The sequence below is a fragment of the Lepidochelys olivacea genome (assembly GCF_965140295.1).
Source record: "Lepidochelys olivacea isolate rLepOli2 genome assembly, chromosome: 6".
Classification (NCBI taxonomy): Eukaryota; Metazoa; Chordata; order Testudines; family Cheloniidae; genus Lepidochelys; species Lepidochelys olivacea.
In genome coordinates, this window is record NC_140416.1 from 24766881 (window position 1) to 24793525 (window position 26645).

Consider the following 26645-nt stretch of genomic DNA (forward strand, 5'->3'; position numbering starts at 1 on the left):
GACGTTGGCCAGGAAGTGACGTATGAAGGTGCTGACGTATACGAGGTCATATAAGAAGTTGGCTCGGCGCAGCCGTCAGTGTGGAGGGGCCGGAAGTGGTCGGGGGGGGGGGCGGGGCTGCAGCTGGAGTGAGGCCTCCTCAGCTGGGAGGTCTGGGGACCGTCTCGCCGCCGGAGCCGCGGAGCGGAGCCTGCCCCGGGCAGACATGGATTTCCGGGAGATCCTGATGGTGGCGTCTGAGCAGCAGGGGCTGAGCGCCGTGTCGGTGAGGGCCGGCCGGGGGGAGGGGGGGCTTTCGGGAGAGCTGGGGGGACCTGAGCTGGTCGCTGGGGCGAGTCGGGAGGGGGCCTGGGCTGGGTCGGGCCTTGGATGTCCCTGCCAGCCCCAGAGTCCGTTGTCCGTTCCCGGGAGCCGCGCGGCGGGGGCCTTTCCAGCCACGGCTCTCGGCGCTGTGGGGGCGGAGGGGGCTTGTCCCCCGCCTGCTCTGCCCAGCTGCCCGAAAGGAGACGCTCCTTCAGGTGAAATTTGCGCAGGGAGCCGCAGTTACTGGGGTGCGGGTTGGATCCTCCTTTTCGCTGGCGTTTATTTACAGTTGACGTTTATTTGCAACGTGGGACACCGATGCAGAAAGAAAGCCCGTGCGGGAGCAGCGCCCTTCCGAGGCAGCCCCGGAGAGCTTCTCTAGCTTGGATTGCTGTGAAATGAAGCCGGCAGCCGTGGCCGGTGGAGGGCTGCAGTGTGCTGGGGTTAATTTCTTTCTCTTAAGACAAAATGAATGTCCGCCTTTGTTCGCTTTTACAACAAACGGAATAAAATCAGTTTTATGTGGAATTAATGTAGATTTATGGATAAAATGAGCCAATTAATGGGTACAGGTGAAATCTGAAAGCAGGTAGGGGGCAAGTGGCCTGGTGGTAGTACTGTGTTAGATGGTTTGCATTCCCTTGCTCCTGTCTCTGCTACCCTGGACTGGCAGGGGCTGAAATTACTTCTAACATAGTGTACCTGTTTGGAGAGGGCAAGGAACTTCTTTCTCCTTTTTCAGCAGTGATCACTCCAGCCAGCTAAGGAAATTTACTGGTGCTGAATACTGTAGTGGTCTTGTCCATTCTTCAGTCAGAGCTTTGGGGTTCTGTTTCCCTGGTAACATTTGATACCTTCACTTACCTTGGTGTAAATTTTGGGGTGGAGGCATTTGGTTTTGGTATTAGTGAGGAATCAGCAGTTGCAGGAAAAACAGAACCTTTAACTTTTGTCTTGACAGGTAATTCATTTGCCTGTATGTTGTATTCTATCCCTAACACTTGATCTGTTTGTGTCTTGTAGTAGTTAGATGTCTTACACCTTTAAAATTACATTGTCTACTCAGTTTTCTCCTGCCGTTTTAATGGAATACTTGTATTTGCTGCCTATCCTAAATAGTTGTATGTTGTTACGATGCATTGTTGAAACAGCTCTCATGTTCCATGTCAGAGGGTCTATACTATTCAAGGGCCCAGTCCTGCTTCTGTTGCTTTTAATAGGTGTTTAGCCATAGCCATTGTCTTCAAAGGAAGCCGGATCAGCAGGATTTACTTGCATGATTAACTTAATTGTAGAGTGAAAAAATGCATTTCAGGTTTACAGGAGTTGAGGCTTCCCTGTCTCCCTGCACTGATACAGGTGAAATTAGTGCAACTTCTGCTTGTAAGCAAGGCCATCTGTGTAGTGCGGAGGGGCTTAGGTAGGGTTGCTTTTCTCGGTGAGATGTGCAGGGGGAACTGTGTGGCCTTTTAGGTGCAGCTGCTAAGGTTCATAGGAGAGGCTATTTCTTGTGGGCTTCTGAAGATAGACATCTAAGGCACCCCTGTTGACTTCAAATGTAAGGGACAATGTGGTTTAGTGGGGTCTAGCAGAATAATTCCAGATTATAGAATTTACACATGCTATTGTGAGTTCTTTGCAAACCTGCAGGACAGTTAAGAACAATTTGTTTTATTTTTTTCTTTTAGAAAACCTTAAGAAATTATGTGACAAGAATGTTGAAGTTGTACAACTAAGGACTCACACTATGGAAAGTCAATTAAGTTATGGTTTCATATGCTAGGTAACTCTCCCCCTTCTGTGTATTCTCTGCAATATCTTTAATGATCACATATGGTGTAAGCAATTTAATACATTTTTCTATAACCTTAGATCACAGTAATACAAGATGTTTGTGTATGCCTGAGTTTATGAAAGCCATTTGTATGAAAGGTATACAATAAACCATATTTACGCATCATAACTTCATGCTAAATGTACCATACAGAGTCATTAGCAAAACTTCCTGGCATATAAAGGCCACAAATTCACAGCTACATTAGCTTTTTTCTTAGTAACTTATTCCCTGAATTTTACTCAAGGAAGGCTTATTTACTATAAATAAGTTTTTAGTATGTGAGTGTTAATGAAGACTTATAGGTCTTGGTCAGTAAAGGACAAAATGTTCCAGTTTATGACAATGGGAAAAAAAACAACAGGATGCTGTGCATACTCATCTGATTTGTAGAAAAGTGTATTTGAATTTTTTAGAACTACTATGTGGTCTTTAACTTAGACCGTATTTTAGTGCATGCTCATTAGGGTCATAGATTCACTGTAGCCTTTTCCTGACTTCTGCTGCTTTAACCTTAATGTTCTTGCAACATAGTATTTTGAGTGGAATAAAGTCATTGGCAACAAGATTTTTAAAACTGGAAAACCAAAACAGGTTGCTTAATGTCCCTGAGGGAATGCAGAAGGGCTGGGTATTTGAGACTGTCAATTTAAGGGCACTGGAAAGCTTGCTCTGCAGTCTTTCCCATCTATGTATCATTCATTGGCTTCCAGACTTCAGAATCTGTCTGTGTTTCCCTACCAATCTCCTTCTTGTATTTGGAATATCGATTTGAGTGTCTTGCTGCAGTTTTCCCTTAAAATTATTGTATGCTTTCCCAATGGAATCTAGAGCAGGGATGGGCAAACTTTTTGGCCCGGGGGCGACATCGAGGTATGGAAATTGTATGGCGGGCCATGAGTGCTCATGAAATTGCAGGAGGGGGTGAGGGCTCCAGCTGGGGGTGCGGGCTCTGCGGTGGGGCCAAAAATGAGGAGTTCAGGGTTTAGGAGGGGGCTCCAGGTTGGGGGGTGTGGGGTGAGGGCTCTGGGGTGGGGCCGGGCCAGGGATGAGGGGTTTTGGGTGCAGAAGAGTGAGGGGGATCAGGGATGGGGCAGGGTGTTGAGGCACGGGGGGGTGAGGTCTCTAAGGTGGGCCTGGGGATGAGGGGCTTGGGGTACAAGAGGGGGCTCTGGGCTGGGATTGAGGGGTTCAGAGGGCAGGAGGAGGATCAGGGCTCTGGCAGGGGATTGGGGTTCCGGGGGCGGGGGGGGAAACTCGGGCAGGCTCCAGGTGGTGCCTACCGCAAGCAGCTCCCGGAAGCATGTCCCCCCTCCAGCTCCGAGGCGCTGGCAGGCAGCTCTGTGTGCTGCCCTGTCTGCAGGTGCCACCCCTGCAGGGAACTGCGGCCAATGGGAGCTGTGGATGGGACGGTGTGCAGAGCTGCCTGGCCACACCTCTGCATACTACATAGGAGCCGGCGGGGGGTCATGCTGGCTGCTTCCTGGGAGCCGCGCGGAGCGGGGCAAGCCTCCGACCCAGCTCCCTGGCTGGAGCACAGGAGCAGGGCAAACCTCCGACACTGCTCCCTGGCAGGAGTTGAGGGCCGGATTAAATGGTCTGATGGGCCGGATGTGGCCCACGGGCCGTAGTTTGCCCACTTCTGATCTAGAGCCTCTGAGTCCCAGACTTTTGAACTCTATGCAACAATTCAGAGAGGAGGGGCTGTAATTGGGTCTAGCATAGAGATAGCTTGGCTCCAATCTTGGCCATAAATTGTTGTTTTAAGAGGAGCAATTAAGGTGGAGTTGGAATGCTGAGGTTGGGTGGGCAGCCTGCCTTGAAACTGGAACAAAAACACTACTTTCTGGTTCATCAGCCAGAACATTTGATCAGTCATTCAACATCCTTTTCTGGGTGCATAACTGGTATTGGTTCTACATATATGTTTGAATTTAAATGTGATTTTAGTAGAAAAGGTTTATAATTGCTTCATCCTATTAAGTTTCTAGGGAGTTGCCCTTTGCTAGAAGCCAAAGTGATGTTCTCTATCACTTTTTTATATAAAAGGTTATCTGTGTGAAAGTTCACTGAATTTGTCGTTATCAAAAGAAAAATATGTTTAGTTAAAAACAGTGATGGTATAACAAATTACAAATCCTGTTTGCCCACTAATGGTGCTACATAGCTGGTGATTAGGCAGTCATCAAAAGCTTCAGTGCCACAATAAGATTGCCAAAGAGAGTCATAGACTGAACATCCAGCCAGACTGTCTTAAGGACTTAGCTAAAGATAATTGGAGTGGTACTTGAGCTGCACGGAGGCTGTGTCCCTTTGGAATTTGCATTGATGATGGGGAGTGATAGTATTGCATCATGTCCCAGTAAAATTGTAGATCTGTTCATTTCCCCATAGAAAACCAAGTTCAGAAATAATAAAAAATGTTGTAAGTAGTGGTTTAATTCGGAGAGTATTCCCATTACAAGGTAAGGGATATGTTGGATTTTTTTTTTTTTTTAAAGAAAACGCCTTGTAAAGTTATCAGTAAATACAACCATGAGTATATACACCTGGCTAATGAGCTTATTAGGCAGATGTTGCCAAAAGTTTCCATAAGAGTTGCAGAAAAGTGATATGCCCCTTGTGGTGCAGCTGCAAGCACATTTTTACCTGTCTTGTAGATATGATGCTGTACAGTGGTTTCAGTACTATATATTCAGTATTCTGCTCCAGCACAGGTTTCTAGTGTGACCTTAGGCAGGTCACTTAGGCCCAGATCCTCGAAAGTATTTAGGCGCTTAACTTCCATCTGTGCCAATGGAATTTAGGAACCTAAATACATTTCAGGATTTGGGCATTAGTACCTTGATTGTGCACCATATTAATCGATGGGAGTTTTAACATTGACTTCAGTGGGTGCAGGATTAAACTCTTGTCTCCATTTCCCCATTTGTGATAAGTGGAGACTTCTCTACTTCACAGGGGTGTTCTTTGGCTTAATGGAGATCAAGTACTTTGAGATATTTGGATGGAAGGTACTACAAAAGTGCAAAATATTGAATATGCAAAATAAAATTACAAACATTTTAACACACACTTTGAGAATAGTTACAACTAAAATCACCCCTTTATTTAGTTCTGTGCTCTGGCTGCTGCCAGGAACCTCTCATCAGTAACTGTAATGCTTTCACATAAGACAGTGCTTTTCAAATTTTTTTCGTTTGTGGACCTCTAAAAAATTTCAAATGGAGGTGTGGACCGCTTTGGAAATCTTAGACATAATCTGTCTAAGATTATGGTTGAAAACCATTGTTCTCTGGTAATGAAAACTTTTCACAGACTCCTTAGAGATAGTCTGCAGACCCCAGGTTGAAATCCACTGACAAAGGAGATCTCTTCTACTTCTGATGAAGGGCCAATCCTTATTATAGAGAATTTATAAAACACAGCAATTTGAAACCTGAAAGAGAATAGCACTTAAATCTCGTGGAGGTCACTCAAAACTGAAACAACTTTCCTCCAGACCTGCACTAATTGAAGAGATGTTATTTTATGGTAAACCAGACTTAGGTATGTGGTAAGTGAGTAAATTGAACCGTGTGGACTAATGCTGATGGATCTAAATGGGTATAGTGCAAATTGAATGTTGAAGAAGTAGCCTCCGGCGGAATTTGCAGACACACGGCTGTCAGTAACATGGTTTATATTGCACCATTATAAAAGCCCCATCGCTATAAAATTTCTTTCTTTGGCTGAGAAGTAGCACCAATGCACGAACAGCTATGAACAGATCTAGCCAACAGAGCTTATAACCCAAAGTGTATCCTTGAAAAAGGCTATGAGCAGTTGAAGACTCAAAAGATCTACTGGTGGTCATTGGAATGTGTATTACCTCCTCTAATGGGCAGTGGAAACTTTGGGCATGTCATTTCTGCATATGAAATATGAAGATTGGACGTGATGAGTAAAAACATGACACACCTATCCACAGTTATTCCACACATACATGGTTTCATGTAACTGCGTCCTACCTCATAAACCAGAGCCTAGATATACCATTCTATTAGACCAACTTCCATATGATAATGGGCAAGCCATAGGATGTGGTACAAAATGCTGGTCTGGACTGAAGGGGGTTTTTTTGTTTGTTTGTTTTTAAACTCTAAGCTTGATTTTCTTTCATAACTGAGCTCTAGGATCCAGCAGAGTCTGTGACAAAAATGTGTATGTAGGGATCTGACTTTTAATTTTTTTGTATTAATCTCTTGCTATGTAAAAGACCAACACAATCAAGGAGAAATAACTATATGGAGGGAACAGTGAAACTTGCTATTGATAAATGTTGTCAAACGGATAGAGTAAGCAGGAAAATATTTTTTCTGTGATCATTTTTAGCTACCATAATAAGTTTTATGAAAATAACATGTATAAAAAGTTCAGACGGATTTTTTTTTTTAGTTGTCCCTGTAAGCAAAGACATTCAAGACTCTGGTCAAGGAAATTTTCCAAATGAACATCAACTTTGAGGTTTTTGAATAGTTTACCTCAGTGGTTCTCAGCCCTGGGGGTACACACAGGTTTTCCAGGGAGTACATCAACTCATTTAGATCAGTGTTTTTTAAACTTTTTTTCTGGCCACCCAGTTGAAGAAAATTGCTGATGCCCGTGACCCAGCAGAGCTGGGAATGAGGGGTTTGAGGTGTGGGAAGGGGGCCCTGGGCTGGGGCAGGAGGTTGGGGTGTGGGAGGGGGATGAGGAGTTTGGGGCGCAGGAGGGGGTTCTAGGTTTGAGGGGGGGCTCAGGACTGTGGCAGGGGATTGGGGTGCAATAGGGGGTCACCGTTCTGCCCTGGGGATGCAGGCTCTGGGATGGAGCCAGGAAGAGGGGTTTGGGATGCAGGAAGGTGCACCGGGTTTGCAGGGAGCTCAGGGCAGAGGATGGGGGCATGGGCTTACCTCCAGCGGCTCCTGGTCAGTGGCGCAGCGGGGGTGCTAAGGCAGGCTTCCTGTCTGTCCAGTGACTGCACTGTGCTCTGGAAACGGCCAGCAGCAGGTCCTTCTCCTGGGCAGGGGGGCTGCAGGGCTCTCCTTACCTCTTGCCCGCAGGCACTGCTCCCCCCCAGCTCCACTCCGATTGGCCAGTTCCCGGCCAGTGGGAGTGCGGAGCCGGTGCTTGGGGCGGAGGTAGTGCATGGAGTCCCTTGGGCACCCCGTCTCCTCCCCCACGCTTAGGAGCCGGATCTGCTGCTGGCTGCTTCTGGGGCACAGCGCAGTGTCAGAGCAGGTAGGGACTAGCCTGCCTTAGCTGGGCAGCTCCGCCAACCAGACTTTTAATAGCCTGGTCAGCAATGCTGACCAGAGCCACTGCGACCCAGTCCCTTCCGTTCTGCGATCCAGTTCTGGGTCTCAACCCACGGTTTGAAAACCACTGATCTAGATATTTGTCTAGTTTTACAACAGGCTACATAAAAAAAACACTAGCAAAGTCAGTACAAACTAAAATTTCATGCAGACAATGACTTGTTTATACTGCTCTGTATACTATACACTGAAATGTAAGTACAATATTTATATTCCAGTTGATTTATTTTATAATTATATGGTAAAAATTAGAAAGAGAGCAGTTTTTCAGTAATAGTGTGCTGTCACTTTTGTATTTTTATTTCTGATTTTGTAAACAAGTAGATTTTAAGTGAGGTGAAACTTGGGAATTCGCAAAACAAATCAGACTCCTGGAAGAGATACAGTAGTCTGGAAAGGTTGAGAGCCACTGGTTTACCTTATTGGTTTGAGTGGTGCTCAAATTGCTTTTGTTTTTTTCAGTTTTAAAAATTGTTTTTTAGCTATTCGAATTGTATTTTATCCTTCATGTTTTCTGAGATTATAGTTGAGAGATTACAACTATTTTTAAAAATTAATAAACTTGTGCTACTAACACCTTAAATTAATAACTAGGAGTAATTTTTGAATTTTTTCTCTCTTCTTCTACCTTGTTTATCTTTTGCATTTCATTCATCTTGTTCAGCCAAAATAGACTTTTTCTGGTTTCAGAATGCCATTGTTGAGTTGGAGACAGTGCAAGGGAATGGTTAAAAAGAAACAAACCATTCATTCTAATTTTTTCAAGTTATGAAACATTTCTATTAATATTGGATTTTGTAATAACTATACTAAAGCTAAATTTTCAGCCTGAACTACCTGACTCTTTAGTATGAGCACCAGAAGACCTGTCCCTGAATCAAGACCTTATAGTTTCTTTTGTAGAGAAAAGGTGCTATGTTACGAAGGAAATTTAAAACCAAAAAAAGTTTTGGCCATACATTAAGCAGCCATATTTATGAGCTGCAACTTTGACGCTTCTAGCTCCTGCTAGCCAAGGCATTTTAATATTTGCACAGAAATCACCCATATGGTAGTCTAACATTTATTACTTGTCATCCACCAGGTTAAGCCCAGTAGATCCCAGATCTTTATCTTTTTAAATTAATCACTGGGTTTTTTCCAGCATAGAGAAAATTCTGCTGGTTTGATGGTCTAGTTGTAGCTCAGAATGCTATGTAGAGTGCTTAACTGTGGGACTCCAGTGCAGTCTCATTCATGGACAAACAAGGTCTGAAAACACTTAGTCCTCAAACAGCTCCTCCACTTCGTTCTGGGGCACAGTAAGCTAATTTCAGAGGGATCCACATCCAGCTTGCTTGTGGCTGGTAGGGGTTGGTTGGCTGTGAGCAGAATTCAGGAAGGATGAGGTAAAAATGAGCATCCTCTGAGCATGGAGGAGGATGGTGGGGGAGCGAATATCTTCTACCAATAGAGCTCATTGATGGGATGAATAATTTTTCAATATTTTAACAGTGTACAATTGAGAACAGGCGCTTTGAACGCCCAGAGGATGAGCCTTGATAACGTATCTTATATTTTGTGAGAAAGCAAAGCCAATGTGGTACATTTTAGCAATATTTAGCCATGGAGCTGCTATCAGTTGCTACCCTGAGAGATAATCGGTGTTTACAGTTTGAGAAGCACACGGTTCCAGAATAGCTTGACCTGCTCTTTTCTAAAGGCTGTTTCTCCATTCCTTTGACAAACTTTCTGATAACTGTGTGAAACTTGATTGGTGTAGATGCTGCTTACTAGATTAAAAAGTAAAATGTTCATGCTTATCTTGTCTGTCATTCCAGGAAACTGATGTTGGAGTAGCTCACAGTTTAGACTAATCATTGAATGATGGTTCTGGAACAGCTTTGTGCTTCTGACCAACCATTCATTTTTTAAACAGAGCTAAACTTATAAACCTGTTCTGGTTATTCATTTAATGATGCTTACAAACAGTTTGAAGAAAATACTTTTTGGAACAGAACTAGTGATTCGTAACATGAGAAATACTGTAAATAATTTGAGCAGTGTTTTGTAGCTGCATCTTCAAGATCAGATAGAAATGACATTTAGAAAGCTTCCTTGACTGGGAAAGACTAATTATAAAAAATATTACTGTTTACTCTTGTTACAAGTTCACACACAAATGGTGTTGAGAGGGGTTGCTTGTAGAGCTGCTTATTCACCAGAAAGCAGTGTATTTTGTTGTATTGTAATACAGTGCTCAAAAATGCTTCTCTAACGCTTAATTTCTTTATAAGCCTTTCTAATGTGATGGAACATTCTGCATTTCGCCCTGCTATATGTGAAGCATTTTTTTCCAAGAGGTCCTTCTGTACAAAACTCTTAAACAAAATTTCCTTTTTGTACATTCATTTTTTAAAATCAGTTGTAGAAATTGAATGATAAATTTTCAAATTTAAATTTTCTGTTGGTGAAATGTGTTATCAGCTTTAGGAATGAAATCATCCACAGAGCAAGACTATAACCCGGTAGTAGCAGTGCAGGGTTCTCTAAACTGCTCACCAGGGTGCGTCAACCTTGTTCTGGAAGGATTGCCTCTAAGAACGAGAGAGTAGTTCAGTCTTTGTCTTTTCAGTTTTAGGTCTAACGTCTGAAACTGTCAACAGAAAGATCAGTCTTGATGATGTATAAATATCTGTCCAATAAGCAGTGGACTGAAGGTGCCAACTCATTTCCCATAGACCTCTGAAGAATTGTTATATGGCAATATTTTCACCCACTACAAACACGGGCTGGATTTCAACCAAAAACCCAGATGTGAAAAACTTCGTATCCCAATGCAGATCCCCTGAACTGTTTAGTTCCCCGGACAGTTTATTTTGTACCTAATAGCAAAGTTGAACAACTAACAAAACTGCTATTGGTGCCTTTCGAATGAACCCTGGAAATCTTTACTCTCTCTAGTTGTCCTTACTAATAATGTTAGTCCCATGGATTTCAATTGCAAGTGCAAAGGATTGTTGTTTGTGTGAGTTAACTACTCAAAGGAGTAAGGGGTTCGCAAGAAGTCCTCAGATTGTGAAGATACGTTTTATGTGTAGACATATCTATCAGTAGATACATTCAGGTTCTGGAAAGCTCTTTAACTTGATGCTGAATGTCAAGTTTTGCTACTGAAATGAGATTGTGGTTTTTTTAGTTTTGCTTTAGCAATTTCAGGAATTACTAAAAGGCAACTCTTAAACAGCTGCTACAGGAGCCTTGCAGCTGGTGTTCTAAGAACCAGTTTTGGCTTAGTGCTTAGTAGAAATGATCTTCTGAACCTTGAAGCTTAGTATATACATATTTGTTTTAACACAAGCTTGTATTTTTATGTAAAACACGCAAAGCATTTGTGTTGGTATGTGGCAGTCTTCATCAGAAATTAGAGCTGAAAAACTCCAGTTGGACATATACTTAAGTATGTGTAAAATTACACTGCTAACCAATTTTTCTACCTCCAGGGTATTTGGGCATAGATTTCTTTTTCCAGATGTTATCCAGTAAAATTATTTCTTAAATTAAGTGTCTTGGTCATGATGTTTGTTGAATGAGACTAACCAGTGATGGTGTGTTTCAGCACACTACCAGCTGTAGGAATACTTATGGTTTCATATATGGCAGATTTTCAGCTCATTTCCCCAGGCAATTCTTTCAAATGGGGAGGAATCTCAAAATTTTAGAGCAATTTTGTTTCACCTAGCTGTCCAATTAGCTAAAGGCTTTTGCTTATTAGCAGAAAGGAAGATATACATGTTCTAAAATTACCTTTCTTTGGTTCTCCCAGCTGCTTTTGGATTTAACTAATTTCCTCTATTTCCATTATCTTATCCATTGTCACCTTTGCTTCCTTTTCTAACCCTTTTTAGTTTGAAGCCTCTTTTGTATGAGGGAAGAAGTTCCAGTAATCGCCAATTCTCTCCTTTTTACTTCTTCCACTCCTTGAAAGTTCTGTGTGATAGTAACCACTTAAGTCAAAGGGCTTGACTGCTGTCACACTGGAACTGAAATAACTACATCAGTTTCACACCTTTAATTATGTCAGAGGAAATCTTTGTGTGGACACATATTTTGGATTAAGAGTATCCTATTTGGATGTAATGTAAATTGATTTTTTTTACCAAATTAAATGACATCCAAAGAAATTATGCTTAATCTGACATTAGGGTTCACACACAGATTTGCATCAAAAATAACTAATCATATAAAATAGAGCCAATGTAGTTATATTGATTCTAGTTTGTATGCAGGCAGACAAGGAAGGCTGGATGAAGCCTGTAAACTCTTCCCATCTGCAAAGGGGGGAGTCATGCAAGAGTGAGGTGTATTACCTCACTCTCCAGACAAAGGCTTGTGTGATGTTTGTGGTACTCCTTTCCCCTACTGGGCCGGGGAGTGTAGAGCTGCATTTGGGTCCATTCTAATGGCTGTTTCTACTAGACCACTGGTGTGGCTATTGCACACGTTTTCAATCTCCCCTCCTTTTCCTCTTCATCCCTTCTGATTCTCTTCTGTCCTCTCTTTGCGTCCATTTCCTCCTTTCTGGTTCCTTGTCCTTTTTATGCCCAGAATGGCTCCTTTGCTATGACTTTTGTACATAGGGCCTGTTCCTGTGCAATGCAGAGCCGCCTCATTTCTTGTTAAAGTCTGTTGCTTAATGAATATTGCCTTTCATTGTTAACCTATTTAAAGCCAGATAAATCCCTGTTACTGAGGCTTTGTCTACACTAGCACTTTTGTCAGCAAAACTTTTGTTGGTCAGGGGTCTGAAAAAACACACCCCTGACTGACATAAATTTCATCGACAAAAGCACCAGTGTGACCTGCGCGATGTTGGCAGGAGAGCGTCTGCTGCCGACATAGCTACCACCGTTCATTGGGGTGGTTTAATTATGCCGGCAGAAGAGCTCTCTCCTGCTGGCACAGAGAGGCTGCACAGGAGACTTCACAGCTGCGCAGGTGCAGTGTACAGCTGTGCTGCTATAAAGTCCATAGTGTAGCTAGCCTAAACTTCTCATTGACTGTGATTTTCCCACTTAGTAAAAACAGCGATAAATATTAAGACCTTTGTTTTCTTCTGATCAATTTGCTTTCTCTTTGCAGAAAAGATACAGTTTGGCAGTAGGCCCTCCCAAAAAAGATCCAAAAGTCAAAGGTGTCCATTCTGCAGCAGTGCAAGCTTTTCTGAGACGGAAAGAAGAAGAAAATAGGGGAAAAGGTACCTGTTAAAGTTGTTCAGAGTATTCCCTACTGGAGAACAACTTCTTCAGTGACTCTGTTTGGGACATTTTTACCCTACTCCTTACGTGCCTTTGAATATTATTGTTATAGATCCCCACGCTTTGGAATGTCCTTTCATAATTCCTGCAGAGTCAGAACCACTGTAGAGCAGGGCTGCGCATGTTCTCCTTTGTGAATCCAAATGTTTGCTCAACAGCACTTCTGCACTCGTTGTCAAAGCAGCAAGAATGGACTAATAGCATGAACCAGGAGAGGGCACAAGGAATTGTTCTGAACTTTTGTACAGTTTTTAATATTGAAAAAACTGTATTTAACAGTGTCTGAAAGTGACAAAAAGCCAGGATTCCTGTCTTTACGTCAGAACATTGTGCCTTTAAAAATTAGATACGCTAACCCTCGTCTGGATTAATTTTAAATCTTTTGGCTATAGACTTTATTCAGACTGTTGGTGTTTTTAAGTTGTGTGTATGTTCCCTATAGTTGTTGTTATGCAGACTGAACTGTAGCCATGTTCTTCATAATATTTACTTAACCCCTCTGGAATTCTTTATCTCCAGAAATTTAGATTAGACGTGACTGAAAAATCTTTTCCTGATATTCTTTTACAGAACTAGAGGCAAAAAGGAAGAAGGAGGAACTTCTAGCTAAGCGTATTGAACTGAAACATGACCGAAAAGCAAGAGCTATGGCTTCACGGACTAAGGACAACTTTTATGGCTATAATGGCATTCCTGTTGAAGAGAAGCCTAAAAAGAGGCAGACTTGTGAAAGTGTTGATCGATGCACAGATGCAGAATATATGACAGAAGATGAGGCAGAGCGATTTGAATACAGTCAGACTGAATCTGAGCATGAACCAGAAGAATATGAAGAGAAACCATCCAAAGCTGCAGTGAAACCAAAGGCACTTCCCAAAAGTGCTCCTACCCCTATGAACTTTGTAGATCTTCTGAGGCTCGCTGAAAAAAAACAGTATGAACCAGTAGAAATAAAAGTAGTGAAAAAGACAGAAGAAAGGCCAAGAACAGCAGAAGAATTGAGAGAGAAAGAATTTTTGGACCGGAAAAACAAAAAAGGGGAAACCCAAAAAGAGAAAAAAAAACCTGAAAAAGAGATTAAGAATGTAACTGCATCAAGTTCTTCAAATAAAGTGTTTTCTCATAAAGAGTTTATAAATGCAAAACTCAGTAAAAACTCAGTGGATAAACATTCCTCTTCAAAAGGCAGCTTCCCCTCTCAGTGTGGTGCTGATAAGAAATCCAGTGGGCCTGTGTTTAGCAACAAACATGCAAGGTCATCATCTTCTTCCAAATCCAGTCAAGTGGAAAAAGCAAAAGTTACACAAAATGGATCTTTAAAAAGGTCATCGAGTGGCATCCATAGTAAATCTTCAGTCAATGGAGTAGGAAAATTTGGGTCAAGCTCTCATACACCAAGCTCAAAAGCACCTGCTAATGGGGCTCAGAAACTACAGTCTGCTAAAGAACTTAATCTGAAAAAATCTACTTCTATCCATACAAAACTGGGTAGTGCAGCACCCCCTCAGCATGAAATTGTTAAAAATTCCAGCTCTGGGAGGCCGGGGAGCAGTGCGGGGATGGGCGGGACCGGGCGGCCGGGGAGCAGTGCAGGGATGGGCAGGCTGCCCAGCAGTGCAGGGACGGGTGGTCCTGGGTGGCTGGGGAGCAGTGCGGGGATGGATAGGCCAGGGAGCAGTGCAGGAACGGGCAGGCCCGGGCAGCTGCCCAGCAGTGCAGGAACGGGCGGGCCCGGGCGGCCGGGGAGCAGTGCGGGAACGGGCGGGCCCGGGCGGCTGGGGAGCAGTGTGGGGATGGGCAGGCCGGGGAGCAGGGCGGGGACGGGCGGGCCCGGGCGGCCGGGGAGCAGTGCAGGCACAGGCGGGCACGGGCGGCCGGGGAGCAGTGCGGGATTAGGCAGGCCGGGGAGCAGTGCGGGAACAGGCGGGCCTGGGCGGCTGTCCAGCAATGCGGGAACAGGCGGGCCTGGGCGGCTGCCCAGCAATGCAGGAAAAGGCGGGCCAGGGCGGCCAGGGAGCAGTGTGGGGACGGGCAGGCCGGGGAGCAGCGCGGGGACAGGCGGGCCCGGGCAGCCGGGGAGCAATGCCGGGACGGGCGGGCCTGGGCGGCTGGGGAGCAGTGTGGGTACAGGACCTGGAAAATCAGTCAATTCAAGCATGGGACCTGGGCGACCAGGTAGTGGCTCAGTTGTACCTCCAAAACCTAAGTGCACTGTTGTATCAGAAACAATTTCATCTAAAAATCTAGTCTCCAGACCAAGTAATGCACAAATGAATGGAACGAGACCTCCTCCAGGGCATAGACCAGTGTTTCATCCACAAGGTATGCTGTTTTCAGCAAATAATGTTTTGTGTTATAAATAAGTTTCATGCATTACTTGTTCCACACTTCTGAGGTTGAAGTTGATCAGAATTGCAAGTGAGGTTGTAGATAGATTTTTCTAAGTGTATCTGATAGCCAGAATGGCATTCTGAAGAGTGCCACTAAATAGCAATATGACTTTTTCTCTCCCCTTGCTGCTCATTGCAATATTTCTTTCCTCTTCACCTGACACTTACACCCAAGAAAATAAGATCCTCAGATAGGTGAGGTCTTTTCCAGTGAAAAAGAACAAAATTAATAAATAGAAAGGAAGGAGAGAGGAGTCCAACTAGCCAAAAAAATGTAATTAGGTCTTTTCAGGTAACTTTTATAACCACAAGCTACTTTTTAAGGGTAGGTGGGTGAGTGGCCAAAGGGGAAAGAAATGAAGGATTCCTGAGGCCAGGTGTCATTTAAAATAGTGAAGAATTAATTAAATTTTAATAGTGCCTTCTGTTCAAAGATCTCAAAGTACTTCATAAACATTAGGCCCCACAACAAACCTGTGAAGTATGCTTAGTAAGTGTTGTCTGGATTTACTCCACCTTGTTGGCATGGGGAAGTGAAGTTTTAAAAAAAATCTTTGCAGTTGTAAATGGGATAGCACTTTTGCAAACCAGTGTGTTTGAAATTCCATGGTTGAGCAAGTATGCAGGCATAAATTTACCTTTCATTCTGGCAGTTCCTCTGGGATGCAGTTGACTGTAATGATGGGAAACTTGTCTTGTACATGTAGCTTAGAGGAAATATTTCCTCTTGCTGAGACTCTTGGAATGTCCAAATCAGTGGGTTTTTTTTAAAAACTCAGTCTTGCAGCCCAGAGCTGCAAATTGTACCTCAAATAATAGATATATCTGCACAGAGTCCAGTGAAATCATTTATTTATCAAGAAGAAGAAGAGGGGAGAGAAGTAATGGGGAAAAGCATAAATAGAAAAATAATAAAAATCATTTCAGTAGTGAAGATTATTTTGTAACACATGAGTTACAAAAGTCGTAAATATTTTTACTCTTTCTCTTTAGGTCTTCCAAGGCCTTCTCTTCCACCTATAAGTTATAAAAGACAAATAGAAGATGATGAGGAATATGATTCTGAAATGGATGATTTCATTGATGATGAAGGGCAACCCCAGGAAGAAATATCAAAACATATTCGAGAAATATTTGGCTATGATCGGAATAAGTAAGAGAAATTAAGATGTAACAATATTTTCATGTCCTACATTAATTTTGTTTGACCAGCTCTTTTCTTCTGAAACTGTAAATTGTTAAACACTTAGTGTTGCACCCAACATAGGGGAATTCTTTATTAGACCTTGTTCTAACAGGCAAGAACTGATCACAGAACTAAAAATTAATGGTAGCTTAGTTACAAGTGATCATGACTTGATCACATTTATAATGTGCAAGCAGAAGAAAGTCCAACCAGTAGAGTGAGTGAGTGTGTGTGTGTATGTATGTATATATATATATATATAATATATATATATACACACTTATATCCATATATATACTTGATGCTTTAACAGAGCCAACTTTACAAAGCTGAAAACAATTATGAGCCAAATCAGCTGGAAGGAAGAATTTAATCAGAAAAAATGTGAATGATAATTGAGGATCATTTAAAAACATCTTAGTAAATGCTCCAATGTCCACAATTCAACAACTGAGGTGGAAGGTCATGCTGGTTTAAAAAAAACCAATCTGATTTAGAGGGGAAGTGAAGGCAACAATAAAAAAAATATATAACAAATGGAAGAAGGGAGATGTTGACAGTGATGAATATAAATTGAAAGTTAGGAATTGTAGAAAATTGATAGGTTTCAGAGTAGCAGCCATGTTAGTCTGTATTCGCAAAAAGAAAAGGAGTACTTGTGGCACCTTAGAGACTAACCAATTTATTTGAGCATAAGCTTTCATGCATCTGATGAAGTGAGCTGTAGCTCATGAAAGCTTATGCTCAAATAAATTGGTTAGTCTCTAAGGTGCCACAAGTACTCCTTTTCTTTTTGAGAAAATTGATAATGGAAGTAAAAGGACACAAGGAAAAATCTATAGCCAGCAGAATTAAGGACAATAAGAAGGACTTTTAAAAATATGTTGGAAACAAAAAGAATCCCCTGACAATGTTATTGGTTTAATACTAGATGGAAATGGTAGAATTATCAATAATCAGAAAAGACAGAAGAGTTCAAAAAATATTCCTGTTCTGTATTTGGGGGTAAAACAGATGTTATAGTCTAATCACATAGTGATTACGTGCTTTCCATTCCACAAGTATTTTTGGAGAGTGTTAAACAGAAGCTACTAAAGTTAAACGTTATTAAATCAGCAGGTCCAGATAACTGCCATCCAAGACTTTAAAAAAGCTGACTGAGGAGCTCACTGGATTATTAATGTTGATTTTCAATAAGTCTTGGGGCATTGGTGAAGGTCCGGAAGATGAGGAGAAAGTTGATGATGTGTCAAGTTTTAAAAAGGATAAGTGGGATGTCCTGGGTAATTATAGGCCTGGCAGCCTGATGTGGGTCCCAGGCAAGATAGCGGAGTGGCTGATATGGGTCTTGATTAATAAACACTTAAAGGAGGGTAATGTAATTAATGCAAATCAACACGGCTTTATGGCAAATAGAGTCTATCAAACTGGCTTGATATCTCTTTTTTTCATGAGATTACAAGTTTGGTTGATAAAAGTAATAGTTTTGCATAATATATTCAGACTTCTGTAAGGTGTTTGACGAAGTACTGCATGATGTTTTGATTAAAAACTAGAATGATATAAAATTTTGTGGTAATAGAACATAAATGACGAAATTATCAATTCTTCACGTTGCCGTATGTGATACCTGACAATATGTATTTCCAGCCCTGTGGTATTTAATGCCTTCTATGGAAGCCTGTAAGACTCTCTTCTAAATAGTTATGCTATATTCAACATTATAGTATCTTGTTGCCTAAGGGTCAAGCTCTGTAACTAGCTCTTCAATTTGTGTTAACTGTTCTGTCAGGTGGTCAAACCTCTGATATATTTGTTGCATAGAGCAATAAACATATGTACACACTGACCAAGAAATGAAACCTTTTATTTTCCTCGTTTCGTACTCTGCCTCCTTTCTTAAGGTATATTTTTAAACGTAATGATATTTCAAAAACCTCAGTTTTTCTTGATAAAACAATATTTTCTTTGGCACAGTGTGGCAACCCTAATAGAGTTGCCATGTAAGCATAACCCACCATATGAATTAATTAGTTTGAATAGTATCAGGCGAACACTTTTGACCTGAAGATTTGTGAAGCAGAAATATTATCCTCTTCTGCTTGCAGTTGTTCTTCCACAGCTGTCTTACCAATCAGTATGGCTGTCATTAAAATATCATGACTATTCAACCACAAGAGGTGAACCCCCTCAAACTGTTGAATTGTGTGAAGGAGGAAGCAGTTGCCTACTTGGTTTCTACTTGACTTCCATTTGTCTTTTTTTGGTGGATGAGAAGGAAGGTGGGCAACTAAACAGTACAAAGTCCTAGATAAGAAAAAGAGCAAAACTATTCAAATAAGAGACTAAAAAAACCTGGCATACTGTCAAGTGCTTTTCTTTTACTATGTTGGTCTTGTGGCTCAAAGACTAAATCATATGGATACATTTGTTAGTTTTTAATGAAGAATACTAGGAAGGATTTCAGTCTTTTCCATATTATGCTGTTACGGACACCTGGACCTTCAACAGCAGGTCTGATATAGTTAGCACTGCAACAGAAACTAAATGGAATGGGCCATGTCAAGTGTCAGATGTGCTGCATAGGACAGGACACGCTTTCTGTAATTCACTATTGAACATGGGTTAACAAATACTCGATTAAGTAAGTTAAAGTATGTTTATTATTCAGTGGGTTAAAACTTGATTTTAATTTTTTGGAGAAATGTAATTGGGTATATATCAGGATAAGCTTTTTAAAAAAACATGCCTATTCATAATTCAGCCATATATATTAGTATTGACTAGCTCTAATTTTTGTTTCTCATTATATTGGATTAAATATAAGTATTTGTTTTCAGATATAAAGATGAAAGTGATTATGCCTTACGTTACATGGAGAGCAGCTGGAAAGAGCAACAGAAAGAGGAAGCCAGGAGGTATGAATTAGATTTAAGTTTTGGTAGCAAGAATTTTCTTCTCCTTACTACTGTACTAGAATCTTTAAGTCATGCAGCTGAGTTAAAATGGACATTTGTCGGGTGAAATCTGGTCCTAAATATAAGCTTTGTGAAAACAGGCTTACATACAACTTAAGGCCAAATATCTTCCCTAAGTGTCTTATAGTTCCAGTCAAAAAACGTTAACAAACCTTGTGGTTTATCACTTAAATATTGTAGAATTTTGCTAATTCTTGAGAGCTGGAAAAAGGAATTGACTAGTAAATGCATATATAAACAGTGTCCAGACACAGAAATGCAAGTATAGTAATAATAAAATAGTGAAAAATAAAGCAGATTTTTGAATTTCAGTCATGCATATCTGGGGCCTCTCTTCAATGGCAATATGACACAGACCAACAGTCTGTAGTAGATTTTTATTTTCTGCATGGTTGGAAGAGGAATGTGGTGCAGTTATAAAATCTACTCAGTGTTTTACCCCAGCTACTGAGTACCAGGACTCAAATATAGAGACATTTACAGAAGTTTCCTGTTTCCATTATTGGGCCTTTACATTATCTTTTAAAAGGTGTGTTATGTATTGCATACTTGCAGCTTCTCACCCCAAGGTTGGCCAGTAGGTCTTGATTGCTTCCCCAGGTACAGCTACTTGAGCTGTAGCTCACGAAAGCTTATGCTCAAATAAATTGGTTAGTCTCTAAGGTGCCACAAGTACTCCTTTTCTTTTTGCGAATACAGACTGACACAGCTGTTACTCTGAAATCTTCTCACAAAGTTAGTCAGCCTGCAATATGGAGTTATGGGGACCAACTGTCCAATCAATTACTTGAATGCTACACAGCAGTTGCTGTTCACCAGGTTGTGTGATTGGGACCCTGAAACAAGGGTTTTTCAATGTTGATCACCTGGCTCCCTGTTTAATTGAAAAACCTGTTTTTGAAGGTTTTAGATGCTCCCCTTAAAAGTCTAAGGAAAGAGTGGTATTAATTGTAAAGCACCTGCGCAAAATATCTTTCTCTCTACCCCAAAATGCTTTTAACCAAATATCCTAGGCTTGTTGTGCATCCTTGAAGTGGAGAGAGATCTTTGTAACCCAACAAACCTAAACTTCTGGGTACCTTGCAGCTTTCATTTAAAAAGAAAAATGTCTTAAGCCAAACTTCAAATATTTGAATACTTGGTGTATTTATTACTTTAATTTAAACTCTAAATTTGGGTTAGTTACTTTTTCTACATGAAAAGGAGAGCAGGAGTTGTACACGTTAATGTCTCCTGGGTAGTAGTAGTGTAAACGATTTGATATCTTCTCTTATTTGGCAGTTTGAGACTTGGTGTCCAAGAGGACCTAGAAGAGCTGAGACGTGAAGAGGAGGAATTGAAACGTAAGAGGCAGGCAAAGAAGCTGAGGACACGTTAACTGATTTATAGTGGTTTTGTTCTGTTTTTCTACTATCCTGGTCACCCCTTTGCCTCCATATTTCAGCTCCTCGTATAGTACAACTTTAGTTTTTATTTGCTTATTGGTGAGCAAGAAAATATGTAAAGGGAGGAAAGGGCATAGAAAAACAAGGCTTTAGTTTGACCCTAAAATATTTATTTTTAATACTTGCCAGGGTTAATTTTTTACAAAAATAAACTAATGCAGATTTTTGGAATAAAAGCTATTAATTAGTTTCCATTAACTAAATTAGTTCAAAATGCCAGCAGAAATATTGACTAACTATGCACTGGCTTGCAAGATTTATGTGGGCCCATACACCAGTAAATCAGACTTGCATTCTTCATTTGACATGTGGAAAAAAAAAAGATGAATGCCATTTATGTTCCTTAGTTATTTTTGAGAGATAAAAGTACTGCTTTGTGTCTTAAATCTCCTGAGTTAGGATCCCTCAAAATATTGAAATATCTTCTGTTCAAAATAGCTTGGTTGTAAATTTCAGCCATTGTTTAAAGCAATAAAATGATGTTTTTCTGATTTGAGAACCTTGTGTCTTAACAAAAATAGTAATTAAACAGAAGAACCTTCGATTTCTAAAAAAATGCTTGTCTTTCATTATACCTTGCATTTACCAGTGTGACCAAGATTACACTGGCGTTTTTTATGTCTGGAATGCCCGTGCCAACCGATTTCAGTAAAACACAAATAATAAACCTTTTTCCTGGAAAATAGGAATTTGCAGCGTTTGTATATAACTAGTGCTTTTTGGCTCAAGCAAATGCTAAGGAATTTTTTTCTGCCCTGTAAATCTTAAAATTGGTTTTACAGTTTCATCTGTTTTTACATATTGAGTGTACAGTACACTTTTATGTTTTTTCTTGCATTAAAAATCAGGTTTTTAAAATATGAAACAGTTATTTATGCAAGCAGTTCCAAAGTCTGGAAGAGTACATGAGAATTAAGTTGTGTGAAATACAGAATTTTCAGATTTTTTTTTTATGATCAAGCCAAGATGCATTTGCAATTCCTCTGTGATATCAAATAACTTTGCAGTTGTCATCCTGAATTTAACTAGTGAATACTTCTGATTTAATTTTAGCGAACCAAAAATTCAAATGTAATGAGTATCAAGAGAGTTCTGCCCTCTATTTTGATGCCCATATTGCACCTTTATGTCAAACTATGCACTACAAAGATAAGTTTCCTCTCAGAAAATAAGCATGTAAACAATACGCACAGGGTTCATCTAAATCTGCAGCGATTGCACTCTGGGTTCACAGCCCTAATCTAATGATGCATTACTTTTTATCCCCCCACGCTACCACAGTGAGTGGTCTCATCAAAAAGCCTGGATCACTGCTCTACTCTGCTTCAAGCATTAGCTCTCCGTTAGTAGGACTTCTACCATTCAATACTGAAACTGTTGCTAACCTCTAATGCTAGAAGCATTTGGCAAAGTGTTACAAGGTTATTGGGGGTAAATGGAAGAGACTGGCCAAGGAATAAGGAAGAGGTGGGGGAAGAGAAATTGCATGCAAAATGAGTAGATACACAAGGAAGGAGGGAACTTAGCCTCTCAGAGAGCATTTCATGTCATTGCTGCCTCCAGAAACACCAATTCTGGCATCAAAGTGGAAGGACCAATATTGGCAGCAGGTGACCTGACTTGTAAGGAAAAAGGGGGCATTGTCCCTATTATAAACTGTTTTGGCAGTGGTGTAGCATTCCATCTTTTCAATACATTGCTAAAATGAATGAACCCTTTGAATAGTTGTTACAGGTTTGTGTAGTAGTAATTGACAGATACCCAAATGAAGGTAATTACCAGTGCGCCTCTGTATTTTTTTAAAAACTGTGTATATTGAATAACATAAAAATTGGTCCATCTCTATTGTACCTGCTCAATATACATATATATATATTTGAGATGATGCAAGATACTGTAACCTGATTGGTTGATTATTTACATGTCATTGTATGTTTGCTCTGCTTAATGGGACCAACTGAATTGTTTGCTGTAGTTTCTAGAATTATCCACTCAAGACAATGACTGAATGTTGGGACTATGACCAAGTTGCTGTTCATTTTTTTTAAACTGAATTGAACCTCTAGGTCTTTGTCAGCCCAAATTATATATTAGCCCCAAACAATAATCTGAAATGTTGAAAAAAACTTCGGAAATGAAAAACGTATTCACTGTTTGATCCACTGACATTTTCAAAAGTGTATATTAGAAAATGACACTTCTAAAATATTCAGTTTAGAGCTAAATCTGCATTTCAGATAAAAATAGATGAAATAAAGCCCTGATTATCCTTTTTTTACTTATGTACTTGGCAGAGATATGCTGTAATTAACCACTATTACAAGATTAGTTCAACTCTTTAATCTTGAAAGCACTGTGTTGTCATTTGTCTTATACAATATAACTGGAATATCATCTCCATTGCCAACCTTCCTCAAACACAGTACACCTTGTGCTGTATTTGTTTCCTCATAAAATAATAATTAATTTTTTTTGATATTTCATATAGAAATTTAATTCATCTTTGCAGTCAGGAAATACTTTCTCATAGCTAGTATGGATTACTAATGATTTTTCAAACTTTGTACAGGTTACTATATTTTAATTAACATGTCTTTGTACATCTACTGCATTCTTACTGCTTGTAAATCAGCTAGGAAAGTACTAAAAAAATATTTTATATCCAAAAGTCTGTTTACTCTCTACCAGATAGTTAATTTTATTTTGTTAATGTCGTCAATATCTGATGACTCTTCAAAAGACTTTCAAGTAAAAAACAAACAACAACAAAACACTGCCTATTCCTGTTTATAAGGATTACATGTTAAGCCAGTGACGTTCATCGTAATTAAACGTTTGGGGGTTTTTTTTGGTTTTTAGATTTTTAATTCAGTGTTTGAAGATGTGCCTTTTTTTTTTTTTTTTTTTTTACTAAATTGGGTGTAAAAAATCTATTCATGAATGTAGGAGTATAAAAAAGTAAAGGTTAGTCTGTTTCTGCTATCACGGATGACAGATCCTTTCAACTTGATAGTCTGAAATGATTAGTTTTCATAAAACCCTTCCAGGTCAGGCTTCAACTGCACAGTCACAGTAGCTATTTCTTTACCTGTATTACTAAAAGAAATTAAAGGCACTTTGTATTCAACTTTTTGAAAATGTTTTGTATTCACAATTCAGCTGTGCTTACACATCACAGCACTGTCCGGAGGTCAGGGTAGTGCATATCACAGGAAGCCTTAGTGTGCAATTCTGTCCTGTGCTTTAAAGTAGAAATCTTTCAAAGTATATGAAATCTCCTCACTGGAGTCTGGAATTATTTTTGTGTAAACCCCAAAATTGTGCAAGAAAACTTTTTTTTTTCATTTTGAAACTTAATTAGTATCTGAAGCATATTTCCCAATACAGCAGGAGACCAAAACAGAGAGAGAAAATATATGGAGAGAGACTGGTGTTTAAATTGTGATGAATATACTTGACTTTTATTTATTCTGGTGAGTGTGATGCAATATTGAATTGTCAGTGTGTAATTGAATGCTTTCTGTTTTAGCCTCTGATTTTCTTTGGGGGTTTCATTTGTGCACAGTGTCTTTTTACACAATGTGACAAATCAGGTAAAAACTTACATAGCTTAACTGTTTTCTGGGTGCTGGCAAGAAAGTGTATACTTTTGCACATGCAGAGTGCAGATAAGTTTTGCATATGTATATAATAAATTACAGGTATTAAACATTTTATTTATATTTGTCATTGGTTTGCGTTAATTTATATAAGATTTATACAATTTTTTTTCCTCCCAGACTCCTTACAGGATACTAGGTGAGCCCCAGTTGTCCTGAAGGGGAAGAAAAAAGTGATCACAAGTGCTCATATAGCCAACCTCAATGTATGAAAATCTAGCAGGGTAACTCAGCCATTCAGAAAAGCAAATTTTGAGACTGCACCGTGACAGGCCATCCCTCCACTCAGTGCTGACTCCATCCGTATGCCCAACTTATTTATAATGAGACTTTTTGCCTCGTTTTGCTGACAAGAATGGGGCCCACAGGGGGAATTTTAGGAACAGTGTGCCATGCACAGTTTCAGGTCTGATTATGACAAACTTTTTGCCCTGTTACTGACCAGCTTCTGAAATAGAAAAGATTTGGAGCCTGTTTCTCCATTGCCTCATCCCTCATGGTTGTTCTCTTCTATGAAAATTGGGTGTAAATCAGTACCATTCTAATTTGGTAGCAATTTGTATTCCTTGCATGAGGGTAAATGAATACACAGGATGCAAGGTAGTGGAAATCAGGTCATCTGCTTCCCTTTTTTGGGAGAACAGAATGGGTTAGTGCTTTTGGGGTACACTTAGAAGCAGAAACTTATTCCAGGGGCGATCATATTTTAATATTAATACCTTGTTTTGCTTTGAAGCTGTGGTTTTTCCAGGTTTTGTTTCCTTTTCTGCCGCTTAACTACAACTTAATTTATTTAAAATAATTTGTCAGATTTCTTGATCACTAGATTCTTGGATACACTGAGCATATTACATTGTAATTTTGTCTTTGTGCAGGATGTAATTAGTTTCCTAGGGTAAATGGGACTATTAATGTCAAGCCTTCCCTACGCTGTAGCTCACGAAAGCTCATGCTCAAATAAATTGGTTAGTCTCTAAGGTGCCACAAGTACTCCTTTTCTTTTGGCTTTTTATGGCTACAGTCAGTGGCTTTCCCCAGAACAGATCTGGTTCTTAGGTTGCCTTTGGAAACTTCATTCACAGCTCTCTGCGCTGGTGTCAGCTGAACTGTTTCCATCCTCTCCCAACTCCTCCCCCCCCCCCCCAGCATTTCCTCCAGATTGGTAAATTTTTCAGATTAGCCCATGCATTTCAGGTGCTGTTTGTGCTCAACTCCTCCATTTTCCTCTTTTGGTGAAAAGCAGGCCACTAGCACTTATTTCCCCCTTCTGATGGACTTGTCCTTTGGATTAAGTTTGTTGAAGGCTGCCCTGTTGCTTGCTATGGTGCTGGTGAATGGTTCAGCAGACTTGGCTCCATGTGCAGTGAGACTGGTAGCCAAGTTCATTTCAAAATGTTCTGCATACTTGCATGTTCACGGCAGATTGATATTGTAGAGAGAATAAGAGCTTTGATTATTTTTTTTATGTTAAGCACAAGGGCCCACTTCTGAATTTATTTGCATTCCTCAAACTAGGGTTTCAAGCCTCCTAATTCCTCAAATTTGGTGGCAATGTTCTAGTTTCTGACATTTGGTGCCACCGTACTTCTGTCCATTTTATATACATCAGACAAAGGATCTTGGGTTCCAGTGATTTAGAATCCTGTGTACACTGGGTCTCTTGAATTGCTTGAGTTATGCCTGGGGGGTCTTACTCACATGCTCAGGGGCTAACTGGTAGCCATATTCGAGGTCGGGAAGGAATTTTCCCTCAGGTCAGATTGGCAGAGACCCTGTGGGTTTTTCACCTTCCTCTGCAGCATGGGGCACGAGTCACTTGCAGGTTTAAACTAGTATAAATGGTGAATTTTCTGCACCTTGAAGTCTTTAAACCATGATTTGAGGACTTCAGTAACTCAGACAGAGATTAGGGGTCTATTACAGGAGTGGTGAGGTTTGGATTAAATGATCATGATGGTCCTTTCTGACCTTAAAGTCTATGAGTCTATATGGCTGAGGCCAGGTAATAAAAAGCAGTCTTTTCCAGCACTCCTATGTTACCAGACTTTTTAAATGTGGTATTGGAAGCCTGCCAAGGTCAGAAGCATGTGCTGAATGTTCAGAGTAAGCAGAATAAGAGCTGGTTTGCATTTCAACTGATATCTCAGCATGCACTATGCTGCTGTCATCACAACCTGTTAGGGCATGAAATTAGCTAATTGAGGGGTTTGGTAA

General features: G+C 40.4%; 1 protein-coding gene across 2 annotated transcripts; it reads left to right on the forward strand.

Annotated features, from left to right (window-relative positions):
• Positions 1-134: 134 nt before the first annotated feature.
• On the forward strand, positions 135-24494 carry SPTY2D1 (SPT2 chromatin protein domain containing 1). 2 transcript variants are annotated; one of them, XM_084630045.1, is made up of 7 exons: positions 137-265; positions 1992-2086; positions 12598-12712; positions 13344-15095; positions 16157-16316; positions 19190-19267; positions 20609-24494. In XM_084630045.1, the coding sequence occupies exons 4-7, from the start codon at positions 13421-13423 to the stop codon at positions 20703-20705; spliced, it is 2010 nt and encodes a 669-aa protein (XP_084486171.1). In that variant the 5' UTR covers positions 137-265; positions 1992-2086; positions 12598-12712; positions 13344-13420; the 3' UTR covers positions 20706-24494. The 2 variants fall into 2 exon arrangements, with proteins under 2 accessions (XP_084486170.1, XP_084486171.1); XM_084630044.1 differs by lacking the exon at positions 1992-2086 and having other exon boundaries at positions 135-265.
• Positions 24495-26645: the final 2151 nt, after the last annotated feature.